This window comes from Crocodylus siamensis, chromosome 7 (assembly GCF_052110815.1).
Source record: "Crocodylus siamensis isolate JL-2025a chromosome 7, ASM5211081v1, whole genome shotgun sequence".
NCBI lineage: Eukaryota > Metazoa > Chordata > Crocodylia > Crocodylidae > Crocodylus > Crocodylus siamensis.
In genome coordinates this window covers 77,877,556-77,905,240 of record NC_143401.1, presented here as the reverse complement: position 1 = coordinate 77,905,240, position 27,685 = coordinate 77,877,556, and the positions used below count along the sequence as shown (strand labels likewise).

General features: G+C 37.5%; 2 protein-coding genes across 4 annotated transcripts in view; one reads left to right on the top strand and one right to left on the bottom strand.

Annotated features, from left to right (window-relative positions):
• Window positions 1-27,685, top strand: part of DOCK1 (dedicator of cytokinesis 1) — a 553,358-nt gene that overhangs the window by 214,825 nt on the left and 310,848 nt on the right. The gene's annotated exons all lie outside the window — the stretch shown is intronic.
• Window positions 1-27,685, bottom strand: part of INSYN2A (inhibitory synaptic factor 2A) — a 71,126-nt gene that overhangs the window by 33,196 nt on the left and 10,245 nt on the right. For both annotated transcript variants that reach the window (XM_090058393.1, XM_090058394.1), the window contains exon 2: window positions 16,249-17,446. In XM_090058393.1, coding sequence (XP_089914519.1) covers window positions 16,249-17,441 — 1,193 coding nt within the window. In that variant the 5' untranslated portion in view covers window positions 17,442-17,446. The remainder of the gene's footprint in view (window positions 1-16,248; window positions 17,447-27,685) is intronic.

Below are 27,685 nucleotides of genomic sequence, written 5' to 3'. Positions count from 1 at the left end.
TCTTGTCTCTCAGTTTAGAACACTGGGCACGTACTTGCAGTATTATGGTGTTCAAAGAAATGTAATGGCACAGAGTATTGAAGCTCTTCAAGGAGAATTCATGTAATTATTAGATATCAATCATTAGAATACCTGTCCATTAAAAATAAAGATGTATCTTTGATAAGTACACTCAAAAACAGTATACACACTATTTACTATTTCCTTTGTTAATGATATTATTGAGTGTACTTAAAGTTAAATCAGAAATGGTTTGTCAATTAGTTTAAAGCACTAAGCCTAGACTAGAAAATGCCATACTTGTAATAACTACAGTGTGATACTGAAATTCCCACTTAAATGGGAACTGGGGAGTGCCCTTTTAGGTTAGCCAGTCATCTGATTGCAACATCTTATTTTTCCCCAAACATTTCTGTAAGACATCGGATTGTTTAATGCATTATCAGTTCCAGACTTAAATTTGCTATAAAGTTCTCTCTCTTGGCAACATATTCTTTGTGTTGGATTAAGTTTTCAAAAGGGATTTGGTGTTTAAAGAGCCTTAACATGTACACCCTGATTTCTGATGGTGGGGGGGAGAGAGGGCAAAGGGGGGCAAGGAAAATACTCAGGACTACTGAACTTGAGCAGAGCCTTAGTCCTCCTCAAATTGTACCACTGTACACAGTTAACAGATTATTTCCAAGTACCTTGTGCAAAACTTTACATATCCTTGAAGTTTTTAAAAGCTGTACAGTGACTGGATCACCTCTCTTCAGAAATTTCACTTTTTTGTACTGAACATATCTAGCCTTTTCTTCAGAAGATGTATTTGCTGTACTACCTGTCTTTAACTATTAATTACTCTAATGACTGGAGATGTTTCCTTAAACCTAGAGAGTGCTGGAGGTGGTTAAGACATGGTATTTATATGAGAACTTATTACCTGTTTGAACAGAATGGTTTTATAGAATGGTTGATGGAGTTTAAATTATTTCTTGAAATTTACATTTTTATCAAGGATATTAATCATCTTTACTCTGGGGCAGAGGTGCTCAACCTCCAGCCTGCGGGCCAAATGCAGCCTGGGAAGAATTGGCATCCAGCCTACGGAACTCACCATGGGTTAGGAAATTTGGCGGTGAGGAAGCTGTGGTAGCACGAGTAAACTTTGACCTAATGGGCAGTGGTTTTGCTGTTATGTCTTAGAGTGCAAGATGGGCTGTAAATCCCTCTTGTGAAGTAAGATAAATTAGCCTGTTCTGAGCTCAGGCTCCTGTGGCTAGATAGCCATCAAGCTAAGTTAGCTTGGGTAGTTTTATTTTATTTACTTGTATACATTTTTATGTCTTTGCAATTTAAAAAAACATTTTTCAAGCTTCTGCCGAGTTGATCTGTCCATTCTATCTCTTTATTCTGAAATGCTTTCTGACCTTGGAATTGCCTGTAAACTTGCAAGGCAGGCCAGTGAATCTAAAATCTTCTTGTGTTTTAAACCATGGCCAAGGAAGCACTGTGAGTGAATACCTGATTTCGCTCCTTTGTTGTACTCAATTTCATTTGGACTTTTTTATGACTTATTAGGTGCCCAGCAGTCTTCTGATGTACTCCTGGATAAGCTCTGTATCAGATGTGTTGTGTTGCAGCGCAGTGGAGCCTGGTCATTCCAAATTCCACCACGCTTTAGCATGGGAACAGAACTGTGGGAGGGGAGGCACATGAACTGGCTCTGCAGCTTGGTTCAACAGCAAAGAAAATGGATGAAAACCAACATTTTAAAAGAGAGAGAGAGAGAAAGTGTTTTCTTAGAGCAAAGACTGGATGTGGAGGCTAAGAGGCGCTAGTGGTTGAGAGACTAGAAGATACAGGTAGAAAGAAGAATTTGCCATTATAATCTCAACATATAAATTATTTTCTGTTTGTGCTTCATTCTGACTTTCCTGACTGAAAGAAACCCTCTTTTTTTATATTTCTCACTTACTTCCAGGCTCTGGGTTTTAGTTGGGATGATGGAAATGTTCACAACATCTTTGCTGGAGGAAAATTGAGTCTCCTTACATTGCCCTGTAGGTAATTGGGTATAATCCTTGCAAGTCAGTTATTTTCTTTAACAGGCAATAAGGAAAGTAATGACTTGAGTGTTAGTAAATTTGATTTATTATTCAGCTCAATCACAATAAGTAGTGAAGTAAATGTGAAAATATACAGTATTTATTCAGAGAGACACTTGCAGCTCCAGAAGAACTAAAATTAATGCATCTGTCAGCAGGCATTCTAGGAGCCCACAGTATTTACATTACTGTTATGTTTGATAGTGCTGAAGCATCCTAATGTACTAGGGAATATATCTTTTTAAAGGAAGGCACAGTCCCTGCCCTGAAGAATTAACAACTTCAGAGCTATATTTCTGTAGTATTATTTTTCTTTTTGCAGGTCTGGACACTGGCTGATCAAACCTCTCATATGAAAGTGATGCAACATGCATAAATAGATAGGGAATTAATTGGAAAGATGTAGAGCTGAGAACAGAACCTGTCTTGGATTTGCTGAATTTGAGTTGCTACTAGCTGGGAGACCACTGAGCTACGAAAATGAAACCCAGATTCTATTTCTGCTAATGTCTTTAAGCACTCTTTGGAGGGTAAATCAAGTCTAGTTTTATATGCTGTTCAGCATTATCTAAAAATGCAATGTGTTTGCAAAGGCCTTGGAAAAATAGCTTTCCTGTTTTCTGATACCCCTCTCTCTTTTCAGGTAGGGAATCCTTTATATTAATCATATTACTTGGAGGCATGATTTTTATAGAAGTGACTCTGTTCCAGACGCACGTTGCATTAATGCACCAAACAGGGTCAACAAACTTGTTTTCTGAATATTTAAAGGTACATAAGAAAAAAGAACACAAGAGATGCTAGTTACTGGTCAGACCATAATTCCATTTTACCCAGTATCCTGTGTTGCAGTGGCAGAGAGTAATGTGGAAAGGGAGGCAGAAGTGGGTATGACCATGGGTTTTTTCACTGTTCTTCTCACTTGCAGCCTCCAGCATTTAAGGTCTAGGGAATTCTGAGTCAGAGGCTGTATCCCAAACTCCCATGCTCAATAGCTACTGATGTACTTTTCCTCCAAGAATTTGTCCAGTCCTTTTTTGAAGCTGGTTAAACTGTCAGCTTCCACAACATTTTGTGGCAATGAGTTCCACACTTGAATTACATACTTTGTGAAAAGGAACTTCCTTTTGTTGGTTTTAAACTTATTACTTAGTAGTTTCATTGTGTGACCTAGTTCTTGTATTGTGAAAGATAGTAATTAATAAATCCCTATTTACTTTCTTTTCACCATTTAGTATTCTAAGTATTTTGTAACACTTCTAAGCAAACTTGTTTAATTAGCTTTAAAGCAATGGGCTTTTGAAGTCCTTTTAAATTGGCAGTTTTGGAGAGCTTTTAGCTCTTGAAGTGGTTTTGTAGGTGAGTAGCAAAAACATAAGCCCTAATCTTTCAAAGACTTAGAACGTGCTCCTGTTACTAGTACAATTGGAACCATTTACAGTACATACATTTAGGCATCACACATGCATGCTGTAAAGCATCACATTTCTAAAGAGCATTATCACAGACAATTCTAGGAATATGTCTTTGTAGGACAAGGACCTTAAGGTAGATACCTTCGCAGTCAGCTAAATAAGAACATGCATTTTGCTTGTTACCAGAGAAGCATTAAATAGTGAACCTACGGTGCCTGGAACTGTGTTTCGAATCCTAGGGCTGTCAGGGAATGTAACTGGATGAATGCTGTAGTTTATCACCTGGAAAAGGATACTGGGCTGACTAACTGTGTTTTTAGTTCAGCATGCAATTTAAGTCAAGCCACTTGTCCCACTCTCTCCACTGGAGGAAAATTAATTATGCACGTTTGTCAGAGTGAAATCAATTCTATTATGGCTATAGACCAGGGGTGCTCAACCCCTACCCTGTGGGCCAGATCCCACCCACTGAGCTATGTAATCTAGCCTGTAGATCTTCCCATGTGATCAGAAATTTGGCGATGGGGGAGTAGTGGTAATTAACGCTGCCATCTTCCCCCACTGTTAAATTTCTAAGCTTCATGCAGCTGGTTCAGTTGTGGCCAGGCTGGCCCCACACAAAAGGATCAGGCTCCAGGGTCCAATCCAGCTGGGACCTGGCTGGGCACCAGTGCAGACAGCCAGGCCATTTCTGTGCAGCTGCATCAGGTCCAGACCCTGTAGAGCTGCATCAGCCCCAGCTGGGCTGTTTCTGCATGGCTGAATCAGGCCCTGGCTGAGTCAGCACTGCTTGCTGGATTGGGCCCATGAACCAGATCTGGCCTGTGGACAGACCTGGGACCACTTGTCTGGCTTGAATGCTTAAAAGGTCCAGGCACCACTGGTACCGACTTAACAATTCTAGGCAAGGACACCTATACAAGTTGTTATGCTGCACCTGTTCCATATGTATGATCCTGTAGTGATGTGAGTATAGAAAAAACACTGCAGCTTTAACCCCGTTTCATCCAGGTTCACAGTTAGGGCACTTTTGCTACAAGATTGTACGGCTGTGACAGTTGCAAGGTAACAGCTGATGCCTGCTTCCAAGCAGCAGCCCTTCCCATGGCTGTTTTAAAAGCTAAAATGTATGCTTCTCCACATCCCAGTTATATAGATCTAGTCACCGCTAGGAAAGGTTTCCCCACAAAGCTATATTGGCAAACCCCTCCTTGTGAAGGCATATGTTACACAGGCAAAACAACAACATGCCATTGTCTGTCATACTTGTTTCTTGAAGCAAATGAGCTGTACTACCAAAAGGATCACTTTTATGCTTGTATAACTTGGTCTACACTGGACCATATATAAAGATGCTGTAAAGCGACACATTCCTAAATAATATTATCACACCAGCAAAAGTTTCTAGTGTAGATATGTCCCCAGTGCTGCTGTGCTTGCATTATATTCATAACTATAAGCACAGGGTTTTCATTTATAGGCAATGATATATGTTGCTTTGCTAGCGCTGTGATAGTCAAGAACATTATTATTTGTTTTTGTCATGCTCTGTAAAATCTTTCTAGAAAATTCTCATGAGGCTGAAATGTTCAAAATCTGTATCTGGTTGTGAATACTGGGTTGCTTTCATGTTTTTTTTAGTGTTCTCTTCCTCCCCACCACCACCTTTAAAACGTTATAGGTGATTGGTCTGTACCAATCTGAGAACAGCGATCATTAGTATAACAATGATTCTCCCTCCCCACTCTCCAAATGCAGCCTTCCTTAAGTCTTGTGCAGGCCTACTGCGCAGATGGAATTTTTGAGTAGATAGCGTGCGGTAGTGATTTATGATTTGACATTAGATTAGGCTAAACTCCAATGGTTAATAATGTTATTTAGGAATGTGATGCTTTGCAACATGGTAAACTCATCCATATTTGTGTTAGTGTGAATCTGGTGTTATAGTTGGTACAAGCTTCACTATTGTTCCTAAAAATACTCTGTTCATCCTCCATTGCTAGCATCCTCTGTGGGCATTTCCTTCTTGCCTTGCACAGTTGCATGGCTTCCAGTCATAAGCTGCTCTTGTAGCAGCTAACTTCTTTCCAGGACTGGTTTCTGATGCCCCTTGATCTATAACGGCTGTTGAAAAGTCATCATGGAGACTGCCCTCTGGCTAGAGGTCCACTTGAGAGCTAGACTGAGGCCATTTCACAAATTTGGCATCCACAACAAATGCCATTGCTTATACAGGAATACATGCTCAGAATTCATTGCGATTCAGTACAGTTCAAATTCATTTCTATTGCATAATTTAGCTGAACCAACTGAATGTGTATAAAAACCTCTGTGCATGGGTGCATCAATTCCATTTAGCTCCTTTGCAACCAAATAATTCTAATTGAGCGCTATTTATGGAAATGAGCAATCCAGACGGTATTACAGTTCGTCTGACCCTGCCAGGCTTGATAATGACCCAGTATTATCAGTGTCCTTCCAGGAGGCTCATATGGGTTGAGCATGTTTTTTTGCCGCACTACCCACCAAGTGAGAGACAGTCCATCCTTGAACTGACTGGCATCCTTGTACTGAAATCAACTCCCCTCTCCAAGTGGGAGAGTATATGGCTCTGAGATGTGGTGAAAATAGGAAATTAGACTCCAGTTTGACTTGAGTATTAGATGGGCCAGTGGTTGCCTCTGGAATCAGTGGCACATAATGTACACGGGCGTTGGCTAAGAACCAAAGGATTGGGGAAGTCGGATATATTTCAAAATTATTCAGCAGCTTTGTAATTGCCTTGCTTAGGCATTCATGTTAATTTTTATATTGCTTTCATTTTAAGTCTGAAATTTAGCTTATGAAAAAGAACAAGTCTAGGACTTTTTGAAATATGTAGTGGCTCAATGCTAAGATTTTCACACTTTTCAGGATAGAAGTTTTGTGTTGTTTAAACTTCTTTTTTGGCACTGGTATTGAATGACTAATTTTTTTTGAGCTATGTTTGCACTGTGGGTGTATGGAATAACTCCCAAGAGAAATTTTTCAAGGGTTTTGCTCACCTCTGTAAATATACTCTGAGATAGTCAGGGAATTAAACTTTAATTCCCAATATAGTCACTTTTAAGAAATAAATCAGCACAGACTAGAGACCAGAATTGGGAGGATTGAATTGTATTCTGACTGAAGCATTAAAGAATCCATATGAGTCAGGAACTGTGAGAGATTATTCATTTTGCCTAACTTCTGTGCCTGTCTCATCAGAAGGATAAAAAATGTCACATGTTATTAATTAATATTTAAATAGTAGCTTAAGGGTACTCTGTTTACTGGAATATGATGCAACAGCTGTGTCCTGTGCTAATAAATTCTGCAGCCAAGTACTTATGACCAGGTTATCAGGGAGTATACTTAAGTTCTTATACTGTTATAAGCTTTGACTTTTCAGCTAATGCACTCTGACCATTATAAATCTCTCTGTTCCAATCTGTCACTGTTCACAGGATGTACATCTGATCCCCTGCTCCACTGCCTTTTTCCTATGCCCATCCTTCTCTGTGTCTTACTTGTCCCCACACTGCCGCTTCTTCCCCACTTAGAAATACGTCCCCCCCTTCTTAATTTGTCCTCTCCCCCAAACCTCACTTGACTTCTAAATGAATTTCTTTTTTATGTATTATCTGGGATTAGCTGGGGTGATATGTTTAATGGTAGAGCCATTATGCAAATCTGTTCTTATAGGTTAATGTCCTCCTAACTCCCCATCACTTATGACCTCTAGCTGAATTGTTTCTCAGCTGTACAGTGATTATTCAACTCCCTGCATTGTGGCTAATAGCCCTTAGCCAGCCAGAGTACACGGATTAATAACCATACAGTTTTTATGCAAACGAAACCCTCAGCCAATCAGACCAAGAGGGATTTCATAACAGAGCTAACAGTACATTTCAGTCAGTGTATATATAAAAACCAACTTGGATTCAAGTTGGCTGGGACCATTAAACTTAAGACAATACTAATAGGCACAATAAGTACTTATTTTATTTAAGATTTATATTCTGACAACCATCAAAGAAGAGGAAGATGAACCTAAAACTCCCAACTGCTTCTGTGGTGTAACATTTTAAGATAGATGTATTATACTGAAACTTCATTCAGTACTCCTTTGTGCAAGTAATACATACCACCTAGATGCACAGTGTCTTTCCAGCTAGCAAAAAGCCTGGTTAGCATTAGCAATAGGATGATGTACAGGTGGAACTGACACTAACTTTTGGAAAGATGACACTAATATTGTGATGGTGGTGGTATTAGAGGAGGGAAATATACAGAAATACCCTTCCTTTGCAACTCTTGGGTCTCATGGATACCCTGTTTTGGACCTCCAAAACATTATTCCTTCCACACTGAATGGTTATGTGCCCTCAGTCTGCTAGTTACCCACAGACTTTTATGTCGGAAACCTGCACTCCCTGCCTCCCCCAACCTGTGCTCTTCCCTGCAGCCTGCCTCTCCAATCTCCTGCCCCTGCCCCTGCCCCTGTCGTCCAATTCCCCCCGCCCCACGCCTATGCCTGTCCATTGCCAACTCTCGCCACCCTGTGGTCCCTGCTCCTCCTCTCTCCCACCCTTTTACCTAATCCTGGATTCAAGTAAAAGAATCTTGACAATTGTCATACAGGACTCTAGATACTGATCTCTGACAATGACACTGTAAAAAAAATCTTTTTACTCCTCTGTGAAATATGAAACACTGTAACGAAAAGGAAATATGACTCTGCATCCTGCTTGCCACTAAACAACTTCAAGGTAAACAGACTATTCCAACAGACTATTTCTGAACCTAATCTGCATATAAAATAAACTGTTCCAAACAGGAGCTTTTACCACACCTTCAACTCTCCTGTGAAATATGAAATTTCATTTCTAACCAGGAGAACCTTTATAATCTTTTCTCCTATGCCTGTAGGAGGGTGTTTATGCCCTAAAGCTCACAATTAAAGAATTTTTTTTGCAAAAATCTAGTTGGTTTAATAAAAGATATCATCTCTACCACAAGCTCTGCCTCTAGACCAATATGGCTACAACTTGGATACCTGACACTACAAATATGGACACTTTTAGGCTTACTGCATCTCATTTTAGCATGTCTAGTTATAGATCTGGTGCATTACCCTATATCTCTGGCTTCTTACATTAGTGACAGTCAAAATATATTTATTAAAGGATTACTTTAATAATTTAAAGTGAAAACTAATCATTTACTGTCTAAATAACATCCTCTGTTAAAAACAAACAAACAAACAAAAAAACTCATTAGTAGACAAACTCTCCTTTCAGGGGCATGATTTGGAAAGCCGTGTGGAGGGTCAACCTGGCACTTAGAAAAAAATTTCTGTTATCTGTGGGTGGGTGTGTGTGTGTGTGTGTACGAGTTGCCACAGATCAGAAGAGAAGCTAGAGATTTGTGCACACTCTCTCTCTCTTCATATATATAGTGTGTGTGTCTATATATGGAGAGACAGAATGTCTGTTGCTAGATATGGCCAGTGTCTATACAGAGACAGTGAGGGAGACAATATCTATCTATTGATTTAAAAAAAAAAAAAAAGTGGGGACTGCTACTGCACCCCAGTAATAATACCAGGGATTTGGGTGCACATCATCTGAACCTGGCAAACAAGGTCGTATCGACCTTCATGTCATTAAACTTTAAAGTCATAAAGTCTCCATGAAGGCCCCTGCTCTTATGTACACTTTAAAGATCCTGCTAAGGGGAAGGAAATATCATATTAGGTTTCATGTTGTCGTATAAATCAGTCAGTTTCTTTTCTTTAGATCTAGCTGCAACTCAGAACCACCTGAATGTCTAATATTGGTTCATCTGTGCAGACCAGATTTTGCTTCTAACTGAATGGGCACTTTTGATGGCATATACTGTATTGCAGTTTGACTTCACAAGCTATATAGTCACAACTCAGAGTGATTTAGCATAACGGTGTATTTTCTGGGTCATTAGTTGTTCGTGGTATTAGTTTTTCTAAGAAGCTAGGTAAACGTTAACGTTTTGAAATAAGTAATGTCAATTAAACTGTCCTATACTGTTTTAGTATATGTTGGATACTGATCCATTTTAATAAATCTTGTATGGTCTGTGATTTAACCAGTTCAATGTCCTCCTTGTCCTGGGTTTATAATTCTGAAGTTTGTGTCAGCCTGAGAAACTAGATCAGCCACTGCCTAACTTGTGAAGGTCAGATACGAGGCGATATGCCTATTGATGTATAATATTAAAATGTTGAACATATGAGAAGGTGTTTAATTTTTTTCAGTTTTTTTGAAGAGACATATGGTAGAGCTGCCATTTATTTCTATATTCCTTGTGTTTACATTGTGGTGTTCTGAATACCTATTTTCTGTATTCAGGGAATATATACGAACAGAGGAGTTGTCCTCCACTTTTTATCTTCAGGGCGTCTGATTGAAACCTCAACACTAAGAGCAATAGAAAGATCCAGTTTCATTACCATGAAAAATATTGTCAACACCCGTCTTGCATACTGTTCTGAAAGCCACAAGACTGGTTCACTTCACATTTGCAAACCGACTTCAAGATGAAGCGCCTTTTGAGAGAAATATCTGGACTTTGGGCATGTTTACACATAACGGTACATCATCATAGCAACGTGTTACAGCCCACAGATGCTACATCACTGTATACATTACATCACTATGGCAACATACTGCCTAAAAATAGTTGTGCATGGTGCAGTACAGGCTGTTACTGCTCCATCTCTTAGTACTTCCTAAAGGTACTTTTGGAAGTACTAAAAGGCAGTGCAGTAATAATGGCGCCATAGCGGCTAGCAGCAAGTATAGACATGCCCACAATTGCTTACACGTGGATAGTTTGTTGCCTGTATTTGAAGTCAGATGAGAAATATGTGGGTTGCTATTCTCAGTGCAGTTACCTTCTTGATCCTGCTTTTTCTCTACAGGTCTTTACAGCCAGATTTTGGTGATACAGATCAGAACCAGGAGTTGAATCTGGGTTTAAACTTTGGATGTGATGGATCCATGGGAGATCAGAGTTCCCAACCACAATACACTTTGTTATGTTTACTAATTTATTCTAGATTTGGAGTGAGGGAAGAGGAGATCAGAGACTGTGCTGTAACCTAGCACCTACCAGGAAATAGTTGCAAGAACTTTAAAATGGGCAAAATGCAGCCTGCAGGCCACATGTGACCCGCCAGGCCATTCTGCGTGGCTCCCCCAAAATTTAGAAAATTAATATTTACCTGGCTTGCCAAAACTCAGTAAGCAGCCCTCTGCCCAAAATAATTACCTACGTTGGCCTACATGGTCTGACAGCCAGTAGATCAGTGATGCTACATAAATCTAAACTGAAGAATATGGGTAGCACAGAAGAAGAGGAGAAAACAAGCAGACCTTTATTCCTCTTACTCTTTCCATATCCACAAAAGTATTAACTGTAACATTACTCCCATAAGCAAGCGTAAAGAGTTATACCAATAAATATACTTTCTGGAAGTGGGAAAAGCAGTCTGACAGTTCAGGAACTGACCATTAATATTTAGAATCAGAATCTAAGATATTGGGAAGGGAAAGGTTTTTGTGTGCAGGGTGAGAGGAGTAAAGAAAAAATGCTGTTTTCTGTGACAACTTGAAAATTAAAATAGCTGTTTCTGCCACTTGCATCTAATAGTATAGCTGTGTCATCACAGACAGATGTCTTAAAGCTAATGATGGGAAGGAAGAGAATGAGTCAGGGAAGTGGCAATTCTTTGGTTTACTATGTGTGAAACTTAAAAAGCACTAATGTGTGCCAAATTATTCGTTCCTTGATCATGAAGATACAACCATTTTGGGCACATCTCTTATAAGAAATAACCTATACAAGCAACCGCTACAATATGGCAGTGTTAGGCCATAGTGAAACGATGTGAAAGTGAAGAGACACATGAGTCTGAGAGAGTAATTCTGCCAGCATTGGTTTGTCCTCTACACAGCATTGGTGGAGACGTAAAAGACTGCACAGCAAAAAGCAAAATTCAACAATAGCCTCGTCTTCCAAAGATTATCATCGCAAGATCCAAGACTTGCTTATGTTCAGTGTCTAATGCATTCTATAGTTATTGGATACATTTAATAGGTACCTTACATTACAAACAGGGATTTTGAAGATGTATCTGACTTAAGTTTCTCTACCACTCCTCTGTCCCTGTCTTCACGCCCCTGCCCACCTCCCCCATTTGTGTTCCTACCTGTCCTTCTAGGTCTCTCCCCAGACTGATTTAATTAAACTTTGTTCCTTCTTTTTTGCCATGTCTGCAACTGGAAGAACAGGTGGCAGCCAGAATCTTTTCAAAATAAGAGCCAGTCACTGTTGATATACCACTTCCAAAGGAACCATGTCTTTTTGGACAGTTTGAGCCTTATTTTTCCTGTCGTCTGAAAGAAGAAATCCTGTTACTTTTTTCAAGTGTCACTCAGCTTTCTAGGGAAGTCACAAAGCCCCTACAAGTCCCTAGGTTGGAGAAGCAAACCAGGGATTAGGGGTAACCTCCCAGTGGTGGGCTATCAGTGAGAACAGGGAAAGGTTTCTGCAGTTGGAGGCTGGTACTATAAGACTATAAGTAGCTGTTAAAACTGGATGGCATTGTCCTTTTTTCCCCTCTGTTTCCTGCACACTCTCTCTTCCCCCTGCCCTTCACTGCTTCCCAGCCAGGGATGAGAATTCCAGCAAAACAAATGTGAATCGTCCCTTTTTATTTTAATTTTAAATTCCATTCACTTTAAGCAAATACAAACCTTAAATCTTCTTCCAGTGTATGAGGTACAAACTGCCGAAGTTTAAGCCTAGGAGCTACTTGAGATACTTCCAGAATTTTCCTTAAGATGTTATAAAGTTCCTTCTTTATTATGCACTTGGGTACAAACATAAATTGTACTTGAACTGGTTCTTAACTTTTCAAAGATTGGGTTGACTACAGAATTTAGGCATTCGTCTTCATACAGATTTAACAGATGAATTAACATATTTTATAACTCTTGTAAGGCTCCAGTCTTGCCTCTTTAACATATTTAATGTGCAGTGTTTTAATTAGCCAAGTTTTAGAATAGCAAATCAAGTTCTGCTTTTGCTAGCACCTAAGCAATCCCACTGGAATTAGTGGGTCTGCACATCTGCAAGAGCAGAATTTGGACTTGGTGCATATCCACTGTATATAAATGTAGCCTTGATTACATGAGTCAAACAGCTCACTGGGAGATGCACCAAACACCAAATATTGTTTGTTAGCAGGGAGTTATGTGTTCTGTTTATCATTTAAATCTGAACCGTATGCCTTTCCACTTGAAAAGAGCTCTTGTGGTATTCAGCTGCAATATAAATTGGAGATCTAACTCTAAGATGTAGTATATCCTTTTCTCCCATACATTGTTATTTTTCCCATACATTAAATTAGAACGTTTACATGATAAACTTGCTGCTCCCATGGTGCTCTACGTGGGTTAGCTTCTAAACTGGAAATGGGGTTAGCCATGTTCACAGGCGCTGTGGGTGAGATAATTAGCATGGGGTAGGCTAATTAGCACCATCACTGAGCCTAAAGCACCATGCAGATATAGTTATACTGTTTCTGACTGAAACGGCAACCTTCCAAAAACAGCATATGGTACTTGCCGGTGTCGCTACTAAGAATAATAAGAATACACATAATGTATATAATGAATGTTCCCTCCCTCTTGCCAAATTCATTTTTTTTTTCTGGTAACTTTTGTGAAGATTCCAAATACTACAGAGAGGTTAAGATCCTCATTCATATAATGTATATAGTGATCGTATGGTGAATTCTTTAAACATCTGTCCCTTGATTAAAAAATTAAAACTACTTAGTGGCTCCCTACAATGACATAAATTCCCTGCAGATTTTTTTTATATAAATCCATCTTTGAAGTTGCACCACAGGTTAGCTGTAACCAATTTTGGCTTTTTTCCTTGAAAAGTCCAGAATTCTCAGGCCATTTTAACGTGTTGAAAAGCCCTTTGTTTTTTAAAAACCTCTGACAGTCAGTTTGGTCCCATTTTGTCAATTTTAACATTATGTGAAAAACATATGGATTTGAATCTAAACCAGTGGCAAAAGAAACATCATGTTTTAGTCTTATAAATATCAGAATTAGTAAAGGGGAAAGAACTTGGTGTGGTACAACCTCTACTTGCTGTTAAGTATTATAGCTGCTCTCTTTTAGCATTTAGTGAGAATATATTTTCAGTGGAGTTGAATACTGCATGGTGTTGCTATATGAACAAAGAAAATGTAGAACTGATGTTTTAAAAGCTATACATGGATGATTTTGATGCTATTAACACTAGAGGTGCTGATATATAATAGTTGTTGGTTTCAATACTTTTAGCAATGAGTTATATAGGATAGCAGTTCAAGCCCTACAACGTATTAATGAAAATACGAGTATTAATCCCATGGCACTACTTAAGAGCTGTGACTTTCTTGACTGGAGGGAAAGCTGATTACAAAGTTAAAGTCCACCTTCTTGCCCCTCCCTTCCCCCCAAAAAACAACCAAAATCCCCACAATATTGCTTGTACTGTGTTGATAAGATTTTTGTAAACCCTGTTGGTTATAAAAAGCTGTATACACCGCATATTAATTGAAAAGTCGGTAAAAGCTATAAATGCTGAGTACTGTTGTTCAGGTAGAGGAAGTGGTTGTCTGCTGTGATCTACACAGCAGTAAAAGTAATATTTCTTTTGTTTTGATGCAACCAAATGATAAACCATCCCTAACAAGGCACTAAGTCAATATTCTAGAATTATAAAAAGGACTGAGAGGCAGAGTGAATAACTGCATTCATTTTTGGTCCCTAGAAAAAAAGTTACTGTAGCAATAAAGTTAAAGGTAGAATTCCTATGACAATAAAAGGGCTTGGCAATCTACTTATTCAAAAAAATTTTCTACTTTGTGGAATAAAGGTTGAGTTTATTTTCATGTTATACACATACTTTTTAAAGAAAAGCTGCTCTTTTAGTCAGAGTTGTAGAATACAATCAATAGTGGACACTTCTCCAAATAGGGTCATAGCCCTTTGTGTATTTTGACCTCTTTAAATTGTTTGGGTGGTACAAAAGGACTGCAAGGCAGAGATGGACGAGGTGAAACTTTCCATAGTGTGGAGGGAAACTTAAGAGGTGCATCCAAGTCTAGTGTACTCAGCTCTAAATTATTTCCTTAACCCTGTCGAGCAGGCAGAGGCATGTTGGGAACTTGCCTGGGGCTTTCACGAGGGCCATCTTACTTTCCAGCTTCCTACCTTAATGAATCACTTTTATGCTCTGTGTTCAGTGCCCAGTTAAACTGTTTTACTGTTTCTAGCAGTACAAGCTTACTCTCCTTTAAAAATAAGCTATGTAGAATTTCACACTTGTCTCCCAATATTTTACCTATTGTTGTTGCAAGTAACATCTACCATTGCTCTAACATAAAGACGTTTGTGAAGCATTTAAAGATAAGAAATGTAATCAGTGGAGGAAGGATTCTTTTGTATCTACAGCAGTGACGAGAAAATACATATTGGTAGATGAATTCAGGGAAAAGCATATTCAATAGAGCGTTTGTAACAGTGTAATTGAAATTGTCTGTATTTCATGTTGGTGTGATAACATGGGGTAGGGATTGGAGAGAAATCTGTCCCTGCTAAAAGCTGCAGAATAGGAAGCCCATTGTTATATCTTGGCATTATATGGCAGTGAGTAGGTACAAAACACTGATATATTTGTAAGCGTTATATTTGGAGATTTTAGGACTAAAGAGTTGTACTCTAATTATGAAAAGTACTATTTTGGTGTGGAGATTGAATACAATTTGCTGGTTGTTAGCTGGTTAAATAACAATTATTTGCACCACTTAAGGAGAAGAAGATGCAAAATACTGTTGTTAAGGAGAGTGTTGGTTATAGCTATGTTGGTCTAAGGACATAGACCATAGTTAAGGAGAGAAGATGTATTTTTTTTCCTTGGCTATGATAAAATTTTGCATATTTTGGACAATATCAGCATTTCTAAAAACTCGCTATTCAAATAGTTCATGTATATTGAGTATTTAAAGAAGTACAAATCAGTTAATCTCATAATTGGAATGGACAAAACAAAATGCTTACACAGGCAATTATATACTTACATTAACATTTTTAGGTTTTTATTAGTCTGTTTATAGAATTAGGATTGTTTTTTAGTTTTAAAGGCATATGCACAATCAGTGTTAAGATACTGTTGCTAGAAAAAGATTATTGAAGAATATTACATATTCTAAAAGGTATTATGCTAGTAAAAGAGAAATAGCTTCTGTGTCATTATAGGTACTAATTCATTGGAGTTATCAATTCAATTCCTATACAAAACCGCATAGAACAAGATCCATGAGTTAGTTATTTAACCAAACCAAAACAAACAACTATTAGGGTTATTATATTATATTATTATATTCTGAAGATGCAAACATAGCTAAATGTAGGCTTGCTAGTGACAATAGTAGGCATCTCTAGGACTGGCTTATAAAAGAGGAAAACTGTTGCACATGAAAATTATGAAGCAGATTTTTTTGGCATTGATACTATAGCAGAATCTATTTAAGAGTTATGTTTCTGGTAGATTAACATAGCACATGAAAAAGCAGTATATATTAAGAAAGCTTTATAAATAGTTTGGCTTATACTTACCCTTCTCTGTGAGCTTCTCCTTTTTCTAACTCCTGAATAACACCCAACAACACTTTTATGGTTTCCTGGCTTGAACTGATCAAATTCTCCATCATCTGAAGCTGTGCTTTCAAGTCCACCACTTCTGTGTGAGGCACAATTTGTTGGCATCCTTCACTCACAGCAACTGCTGTCTGACAAGGCTGACTTTCTTTCAGAGGTGAAACATTTATCTGAAGGGTCTGTTCATTACATTCGGGAGACTGGCACTGTGCCTGTGATGAGCAGGCCTGAGGATTTACTGATTGGGACTGCAAACCATTAAGATGCACAGTTCTCTTTTTTTCCTCATCTGTTGTTGGGCACAATAACCATTCAGTCTCTGCTGCAGAGTTTTGCAAGTCAGGCCGTATGGCATGTGAACTGGACGCAGGTAAATAAATGGTAGCTACTTCTGTCTTAAACACTTTTCCATGTGCTGATTGATTAGATTCCTCATTACCTAATGGCCCTGTATCATGTTTTGCTTTATCATGCAGCTGGTAATCAGGTTCTTCTGAAGTAGAGTCTGCTGAGTTTTGAAGAGAAGGTTCTTTAGTACAGCTGTGCAAATCAGTGCTTTTACATGCCTCTGAACAGTTGTCACTAGAAGGCTGATCTATTGCATTCATGCGTTCATTAGTATGGGAAATAAATTCTGCGGTCATTAGGCCACTGACCTTCTTGCTAGATTGAGGAGCCTCCCCTGAGTTTTTACTGTCTTTATCCTTAATATCTATTAGAAATCCATTGTTTTGACTCTTAAAGGTGTCAACAGCTGAGATGCTTTTAATAATATTCCCTTTTTTGCGGTCCAGAGGGAATGTCTGGTAACACTTTTTAAGATCTGGTGAAGTCTGAACTCCTGTGCTCTTAGTAACATTAGGTATTGACCTTCGTGCAGGCACTGTCATATATTTACGATAAGCTGTTTTATATGAGATGGGCTTTGTTTCTCTTTTGTCTGTATGTTGTATTGTAGATAGTTGTTTGTCCCTTTGTTCATTCTGGGCCTCACAGATATCTTTAAATCTCACCTGCAGGGCTTTGTTTCTTTTCTTAATCTGTCGGTTGGGATCCAATGCATATTTCATCTCCAAGGCAAGTGAAGCTGCCGGTTCAACTTCACTTTCAGAGGCCGTGAGTAAGCATTTGCTGGGTTCCTTACTCACCATGATGCCTGTATTTAAAAACAGCGTAAGAAGTCTTTTATTATAACAGCAAGGCTTGTTCAATTCAAATATCACAAACTTATAGAAAAATATCCTGAGCGGTTTTCAATCATCCCCTTTCATGTTTATCGAAAACCAGGCTCTGTAGGAAAACCTGCACCAGTGGTTCTTAACTTTTTAGATTCAAGGAACCCCTGAACAGGCTCAAGACATTTTTTAGTCAGCCTGCTCTTAATTTTCATTCATTTTTGAACTACAGAAAAATACTAGAGGAATTTTCCTGTTGCAAAGAACTCAGGAAGACCAAAACAGGTCCCATGTTTTTAACACTCTAAATTCCTATTTGAAATCTCTGGGTTTACCTACCAGTGTTAATATTGCTTGGGCCCCACAGCACCTTTGAAAAGATCTCAACATGTGCCAGCATGCCATGGGACCCTCGTTGTATTCACTGACCTGCACTTGTGAAGTGTTTCATGTGAAATGGCTTTACCTCCTTTGCTGCTTTTGGGAACAATGTGCATACCTCTCTAATTTTTATTATGAACATTACTTCATTTATTGATGTTTGAGAAACTATCTACTGGACAGGAGACTTTCTACTCTGCAGGGTGACTGCCAGTGAATAATATTGCGTCCTTTTTGCAAAACATCTGGAATTTTAAGGTCCTAAGAATGCTGTATAGTCTTGCTATTGTTTGCTGCTCATTTTGGATTTTTGAATATGCATAATTAATTTATTAGTTTGTAGAGGTCAGTTGTCTTTGAAACCTCGTGCTATAAAATGCAGGTCTTGTAGTGCAACGATATACAGGAATTTAATATCAGAATGTTTGAAAGGACTGCTAATTGTGTAGTGGAAATAAGGCTTAATAGGTTGTGTTTATATGATAGATCATACTGACAGAGATTAAATATTCGGAGTGTCTTGCTCTGCTTCAGAAGACACCCAGATTTTAAATCATTGGTACTTCCCTGAAAGCAATGGCTTGGGTAGAAAGCAAAGTTTTTACTGCTTTTACATCAATGCATTCTTCAGAACTTAATAAGAACAGTGAGCCATTTATTAATATTGAAAAAATATTATCTGTCATAACTTTTTTACAGTAAATCTAGTTGAAATATCTATCGAATAAAAAAGAGGAATGCTGCAGCAGTTAAAGGGAAAACACATGATGCTTTATGTTGAGCATTCAGTATTCATCTTGTACTTTCTTCTTATTATTAATAATAGTAACTAAGATGATACAGGTGGTTAATTATTCCACTTGAGTATACTACTAGGATAACACCTTAGTTGATTTTGTTACTTTTATGCACATGGGAAAGTTAACTTCAAGTAAGAAAAACTGTTTGGGTCAAACTCTGTCCTGATGAAAACTGACAGTCTTTTGAAGTCAATAAGCTGTGTACCAGCAAAGAATCTGCATCCTGTATTTATGGTATCCCCCTCCCCCAACTTAAATAAGAAGTTGTTAATTGTTTTTATAATTGAAATTAAGTGTTTCCTCAGGTTCATAAACAGCAACAATTTTGCCTACACTTAGCAGGAAGCTTTTTACTGGGAAATATAGTGGTTTAAATGAAAAACTATTTATATGACTAATCCTTTTTTCCCCTTGCCATTGTTTTAGCATTTATGTATGAATGAGACTCTTTTCTCTCTCTCTCTTTACATGTAACACTAGCTATTTATCTCACAGATTAGCACAACATCTTAATTATGACCTTAGCTTTAGTAAATATTCAGCATTATGATGTTTATGCCATTTGTGATTTTGCTTTGTTTGTGGAGAAGGTGCCTAAATTAAGGTTTTGTTTTAAATGCAAAACAGAACCCAACCTTAAAGAGGCCATTTGGACTACAGCCTTTGATCCAGAGGATCCCAAAACACTGGGAAAACTGTTATGGTTCAGGAAGTGACTTCATCTGTTGCTGAAGTGTAAGCACCTCCTCAAGGGTGAAAGATGCAAATAGATGCTCTGTAGAGTACACAGCAAGGAACACCAGGTCTATCTCTGCAAATTTAGAATAGATTGTATGTTTTAATCGCACATTGTTAGGATTTTATTTTTATGTCTCATTTGAAAAGATGGAATCTTTAGCAGTATGATCATCTACTGCACAAACCTCTTACCAACATTGAAAGTATGACATTTCCAGAACCACTTAATCCAGGTATTCTTTGGAGGTCTCCTGTTCCAGTTCTGACATTATTCTTGGTAGGGTTCACAGTGTAATGCAGGATGACTGCAGGATTTTTCTACGGAGATATTTGAAAACTCTATTTTATGCCTTTTCTCCCCTTAGGAAAAAATGTCCAAGACTTGAGTGCCCCAAAATCTTTTGTTCTCATGACAGCTCTGAGTGAATTGTTATTCCTGTTTTTAAATTTTCAAGATGTCTTATTTAAGTCATTTGAGGAATGCTCAGTTGAAAATCGAACTTCCATACCTTTAAAAGGGTACAAGCTTTGCTTTTCTTCAGTATAACTGGCTTCTGTGAGCATACTTAAGCAATGGAGGGTTTCTTGAGAGCAACAGGTCTGTCACACAGACACAGAAACATTATATAATGCACAACACGCTGATTAATGCTAGTGTAATGCCAAAGCAACAGAAGACACTTTTAAGCAAAAAACTGAGCGTATCACTGTCACTTTGAAGTGTTCTTTTTGTCCTCTGTAAGCTTTGTTTCCTCATTTGTAGCCTGATGACCTGCAGATAACTTAAGGACATATTTACACGTGCTCCAGGAGTTGGGGGGTACTTTAATTAGAGCGGCTCTGAGAGCCGCTCTAATTAAAGCAACGTAGTGTATCAGTGTCCTTGCGCTTCAGAATGGTGGTGGGAGTGCTTGAATTTAAAGCCCATTCAGTGAGCTTTAGTTCAAGTGTCCCTGCTGCCATTTTGAAGTGGGGGGACACTGATGCACAAGACGTGAGAGGCTGCTAGAGCACAGTAATTGCCCTGCTCGGAGTCTGCTTCAATACGCATTTTTTTTTTTTTTTTTACAGTGCATTGGAGGAGCCTCTGTGCTCGTGTACAGGTACCCTTAGTTTTCTGGGCATTTTCATTATTTCAAAAAGTCTTGCTTATATGAGTTGTTGGATCACTACTTCTCTTATCTTTTAAAGTCTTTTTTTCAATAGCTAGTCTATGAACATGTTAGAATGCTGTTTTATTTCTGTCCTTTTAAATTCTGTCATCTACAAGGGACAAAATCTGACATCAAGTATCAGCTAACCTGAATGCTTCAATATAGCATCAGAAAATTAACTGCTAAATTCAGATACTTTTCTTTGCATAGTTCATAAGATTTTCAGATGTAACCTTATTGATTTAGGCCTGTTGGTTTTCTCTTTTTTAAAAAACAAAAGAAGCCAAAAAAACCCCCATTCTTGTAGGAACTCAAGTCCAATGTTAGGTCAACACATCCTGTGTTCCTAATGTAACTAGCTGCTTTTAAAATCTCACACCATTACGTTCTAATGAGTGGCGTTAAACTCCTCTAAATCTAATAATTTATTAACAGGTACCTGAAGTAAGGCCGATTAGAAACCAGAGCATAATCTGTCTAATTAATTCTCTATTTATAACCATAGCTTTCAGAAGGATATGGGCAAGGGTAAAGTTTTCAAAGTAAAGTTTTCTGTGTCAGCCTGGAAGGAACTGAGTAAGGCACTTATAGAGAAAAAGATTCTAGTGCCAATATAGTAGTTTTCAGGCTCAAAATAAAAATAAATTAAGTTGTAAATGGGGTGGCAGAGCTCTTCTGTTGACGCACCATTATAAAGAGCACAGCACTTTGTCTAAATCTGCTCAAATGTTGTTGATTCATTGTGAAAGATGCAAACTCTACGTTGCACATAAAAATATACTAACAGCATTCTCCGCAATGGGAATGGGGAACTGGGACAAAGGAAACACTTGTGGAAACACTAAAAACAACCAAGATTAGAGAAAACAATTCATGTGAAGTTTGGTCAGCAAAGCTGAACCCTGTGAAAGGAGTGAGTTTATAACATCAACTCGAGGATTTCAGGGTAAAATCCATTTTATGATGTAGTCAGTGGCAAGCCTTCTAACCTCTGAAAAGGCCATATTTTTGCCCACTGTAACTTCTGAAGGCAAGGTAGGTATTCAGCTTGTTTACAAGCCTGCTGTCTCTGATGTGCACACACAGAGTAGTTTTTGGGAAGAGAAAACAGAAACATGAATCTCCAGGCATCTTATTTTAGAGAAGAAAATCCTAAAACAGTCTGTTATATTTATTGTGGAGGAAAATACTAGTATACTGTACTTCCAACTTTTTTTTGTCTTGAATTTTTGCCTATTTTTTATTACGTGGATTCTGTTCACCATCTGCTCATGGCTTCTAAAAATAAAAAATTGAAATAAAGAGTGGATTTCAGAATGTTGATAGTAAAGTGGTTAACAAGCTTTGTAAGATGCAATTTACAGACCACCGTAGCAGGGTTTTTAGTTGTACCCTGTTGGCCTAAGGGCATAGGCAGGCAAGGTTCTTTGGGCAGATGTGGTCTCTTTTTTTTAGACCAGCTGAGTATTAGACTACTCCCTTGGTTTAATAAAAGATATCACATCTGCCCAAAGAACCTTTGTTGCCTAACTTACAAACCAGACAGTTTGGAACACAGAAAGAACCCTGCAATAGATTTTACTGACCTAGTTTGTTTGTTTGTTTATTGTTGTTATCATTATTATTATTATGATTATTACTACTCTCATCATTTATGATGGTGATCATCATCACCACCATTATCTTAAGGTTGATTATAACCTCTTTCTGTCCTTTATTACATAATCAGCAGTAGAACTATGGAGGCCAGTTCACCATAGTAATCTGGTAAAGAGTAAAACTAACTATAAATCTAAGTAAATACAGTTACAAAATCACTCCTTTTTCCCATAGGTTTTCTCTTCTGTAGCCTACTGTGCAATATCACTAGGGAACCTTCTCGGATATGAAATGCACTACATTTACAAAGCTGTGAAATCTTGACTGATTACGTCAAAGGCAGTGTTTTCCAGTATTGATATCTCGAATAAAAACAGATGATGAAGATAACAACCCTCCTAGTTTTGAGTTTAGCTCTGAAAGTCATGTGTTGAATGACTGATTCAGACACAGGCCCGGAATTTTGCTAGCATGCTTCTGAAATGAAAATACTGGCTCAATTTTCAAATTAATTGAGCCACTATTATACCCCATATGTTCTGGGAATGCCAGAGCATAAGATCATTTGGAAATGAGGTAACAGAATTAATATAACCTTTAACCCAGATAGAACCAAGAATTTGATTCTGTTTTTTGGAATGCGGATTAGACAAATGATCGGATTGAAAACATTTGTTCTATTATGCAGTTAATTTTAAGTGTGGCTTTAATAGCTGAAGAATTGATTCTTCAAAAAAACCCTTTCTTTTTCTCAGTGGCATTAGTCTGAGTGATTTAATCTAGAGCAATTTTATTTCCAGTAGTATCTGGAAATAATGATTTTCTAGATAGCTATGATGAAGAGTAACTACAACCCCAAAAGATACGTAAATACTTAGCCTTATTCAGCTCATGTGGTTTCAGTGAGAATTGCAGTCATATCTTTAGTAACAGAATGCTCAGGGAAACAGTTGATGCAAAGTAAAGATATTAAGAGTTTTAAATTGTGTGTTAGTGTTTGTATGAGAAACAGCAAGAGTTTTTGCTAAGGGATTACAGATTTATGTTCTATTTAGTCATGTGCTCCTGTTCAGGGCAAAACCTGATGAAAAAATAGTTTGAACTCTTTGCTTCAGCTAGAAACTTAAACAAGCGGTTTTGTAGAAGCAAGTCATTACTGGAGGAGACGAGGATTTCTTAGGGTGATATCTTTTATTGGACCAGCCGTGTAGTTGGGATAAAGTTAGACAAGATTTTGAATGCAAGACATTCTTCATCAGGTCTCTGATCATAGGAACATGCTTTTTATTACATATAAATATAATATTGATTTATTTAATATAGATAAATACATTTAAGATGATTTAATTTACAAAAGACTTTGATTTATGTCTGAACATGGAAATATTCAGACATAAATATCGTTTATTGAATGTAATCTAAATCTGATAGCAAGGGAATCCTTGTGGGAATAAAACAGTCTTCATAGAAAGTCAGAGAAATAGTTTTGTTTTTTTTCTTTCCTGTAATGTCTGGGTATACCTTATTCAATTGGATATGTCTCTCTGCTTCAGTTCTTCATTTCTTTTTACGGTTCAGATTTCCCAGTACTCGGTCACCATCTACATTTACTATTCCAGAAAGGAATTTCTTTGGGTGCCTATACACAAGCGACAAGGCTGCTCCAGCACACTGTAATTACAGCGCATCAGAGCAGATTCAATGGAGTCTGCTGGAGCGTGGTAATTCCTGCACTCCAGCGTCTTGTGTATCAGTGTCCCCATACTTCAGAATGGCAGTGGGGGCACTTTAACTAAAGCTTGTTCATTAGAGCAGCACTTGGGGTCTGCCCCCCCCCCCCAACTTCCAGAGCAAGTGTATAAATGTCCTCTGGTATGATTTAGGTCCCAATGCTGCAAAGATCCATGCATGCTGAGTCTGATTAAAATGAATCCATAAATTTTGGTATGTGTTTGTTTTTGCCAGATCAGGGCTTTAAGCCTCGATTGGAAAGCTCAATGAAGTTACTTGGCTTTGCAACATATATTGATATTACAGCATAACAAAAAAATTACTGAATTTTATAAACCATTGATTTCTTAATGGAGGGGAAAAAACAGATTGGTTGTGTGAAAGTAGCAATAAACCATTTAATTTAAAGATCATTTTTATCTTTAAGATGTAGAAAGATATATACAAAATAAAGTTTTACAGATAACTTATTTACAAAAAGCCCTATAATCTTAGATTCCTACATAAGTTGTAGATATACATTCACAGATGTTTTCATAAAAGTAGGTTAAAGGCACATGATAAGGGATTTCTATTATTATTGACAAATTAAGGTGCAGCTAGTAGAATACAGTACTGTGAAAAGTGTTAGCATAAGACTGACCTTCAGAAAGCAGATGCATACAGTACTGTATAGTTCCCTTAGGTACATTTAGGTGTGAAATTTTCAGTGTGTTTTTGGATAGGTGTCAGTGGGCGCAACTACATGTGCACTTTAATGTGCAGTAGACTATTTTACTGCTCATTAAAGTAGCGTGTAAAAAACTGTGACATTACACTAATGTGCAGTAAAAAAGTCTACTATGCATTAAGCATCACTAAAAAAGTGTGAAAATGTGCTACTGTGCATTATTGCAGCCTAATGAACATTAATTTAGTACTTCACATTGGAAGCACTCAATTTTAATGCACATTAGTAACAAAATGTATTAATGGGTGATGTATTCTCCCTCCTCTTCCATTGGTTTTCATTTAAACACTAATAAAGGAGAATAGGTTTGTCCAATTGAAAGCTATGTACTGAAAACAAGCACATGGATTTACTTGTTAAGAATAAATCCAAGATGGCAGTGAGGATCCCTATCTCATTCCAAGTTTTTGTCGTTAGAAAGACTATTATGCTTGTTATGAAGAAAAGTACATTTGGATGACATTATGGCTTGTTGTTCCAGCTTCTTATTTTTTATTATTGTTATTCACATAAAATAATGGAGTTGAAAACAGTAGTAACCACCCAATTATATTTTAATAAATCTGCTTTTGTAATATCTCTTTGAATTCATATGCCCACTTTTCTGTTGCTGAGATTCCTTAATTCATTTTTAATATTAAACTAATTTCTTATTTTCACTTCTTTGAGGGAGAACACATTTTGCCTAGTTAAATTGCAGACTGATCTAGTCATACACTTCTGCCCATTTAATGTATGTGTGCTATTTCTGTGGATCAGAGGAGTGCCACTACAAGTATAGGCTGATTCCTTATGTTTAAAGTTGTTGTTGTCTTGTTGAAGACTTAAGGCCGTACCCCCACATGCAAGGGTGTGCATTTGCCGTAGCACAAATAGCACCAGCACAGATTTGTGCCACTGTTTTTTGCTGCTGCACATGCCCCTGCACGCGGGGTTTGCTGTGGGGCAAAATGCCCTGATTCGGGGAAACTTTTGCATCTCCGCTCGTCCCGGCTCCCGGCATGCTGGAGGCATGCTTTGCTCTGGCACATGCTCCTGGAACGTGCGCTGCACTGTTTTTTTCAGCAGTTTTTTTGATACCAGGAAATCCCAGTATTAAATTTGCAGCATGGCAAACGGTTGCACATGCACTTCATGTGGTTTGCAGTGCCTCAAACAGTTTTGAGGAGCCCAAAACTGCATGTGCGTGCTCGTCTGGATGCATCCACAGGATGCATTATTTTTAACTAACTGTATGGTTTATTGTAAGCTATAGTAAGCTCAAAGTTATTGTGACAATTATTAGTAAACTCGCTAAGCCTGATGTATTCAAAATCTGGATATAATGTGCCATAGATGACCTAAATCCTCTTGTACACAACTTCTCCATCTTTAAAATGTGAAGGGTCTCTTCATATTTAAAATAGCAAGATTTCTTCTTGAATAATGTATGAGGATATGGTTTCTTTTTGCTTTCTCTTCTTATTGGTAGACTTGTGAACGCTCCATTATGAGCAAAAGCTTCTGTATATAGTTATTGTCTCTTGTTTTCATTGAACTTATCTTTCCAGATATTTAGAATTTATATTTAAATAAGGATGAAATTTGCCACACTGCTTAATGTCTAAAATGTACTTTAAGAGTAATTTACATACCTTCTTAATCTTAGCTTCAGAGATGAAGAGGCAAAACATAATTTATGAATTCTTGTTTTTGTTGGAATTGTTGTGAAGCAGACTATATATAACATTTTGTAAGATGTAATTACGTTGTATTCCTTAAAACAGAATATTGATTTTTTTGGATTAACACTCCTGTTACTTGACTACCTTCTGTAAATTTGAAAACTAGCAATTATACATACTTCACAGTCTTTAATGATATTTTTATTGCATCCTATATCCTGCATTATATATAGAAGGTTCTATCTTTATATAGAAGGTTCCTTTATTATTATCTAGAATAGGGAGGATTATTTTCATTTAATATATTTTTATAATAGCGCGAGTCACACACTTGAATCAAGAGCCCTGTACACCCTTAAGGTCTAAATTCAGAACTGTCAATACTGAAACAAATACAGTTTCAAAGGAAGTTCCATGTCAATTTGTATTACTTAGTCATCCTAATGTCAAGCATTTGATGGGATTTCTTGTACCAGAAAAACTTTGATATTAAAATTGCATTTCCATTCATAAGAATGTTGCTTATTTTTCTTATACTGAAGTGGAGCTGACTGCAAAATCCTTAGTGTAAGTTTGTCAGAATTCTTGTAATGTAACGGATAATATACATAGTATTCCGCCTGCCAGAGTTCTAGCTAATCTTCATATTACAAAAATCCTAATTAAAATTTTTGTTGCTAACAAAATATTAAATGACTCTACTTCTCTTGTGATGAATTAAGAGTCTCATCTTGCAGGTTTACTTTTTTCATTTGTAACTGGCTATGAAAGAGAAAAAACTCAAAGTATAAAACTTAAAAAAAAGTTTGATATCATTTTCTTACCTGCAAATCTTGTAAATTCATATTATTATTAATTACTTAAGACTGTTCATGCTAGTTATCAATACTGAACCTCACTAATAAATTCAAACTACTACAAGAACACAGGGTTGTTAGAAAAAATTAGTCTGCACCAAGGTCTTTAGGCCAACAGACCTCCATAAAGACTGATCTGGGGACCGTGTACGGAGAGTGTGCTTCATGTACATGTAGAATTTGTCAGCAAAGAGAAATCATCTTATGGTTTGATCTTACCAGCTATGATATTGAAATAGTAAAGAGAAAGTCTTCGATAACCAGGTCCAAAACCACATAAATAAAAAAAAATAATACTAATAACACCTTGAATGTCATACTAGAGTTGTTAGGAAGACATTGCCATACTGAGTGTGGAACTAGCCAACCAGTTCTAGTAAATGAGCAGGTAATCTTTCTCCTAAGGCTTTCAATTGTTTTTGTAGGGGTAGCCTTCATTAGAGCCCACTGAAAATGGGAAATGTGTTTTGTGATTAATTGGGGGGAAAAAACACAATGCAGAGGCAAAGGTAAGGGAGGAAGCTATGTTCTCAAGTCAAATTGGAAATAAGACAAGCAGCTGATGG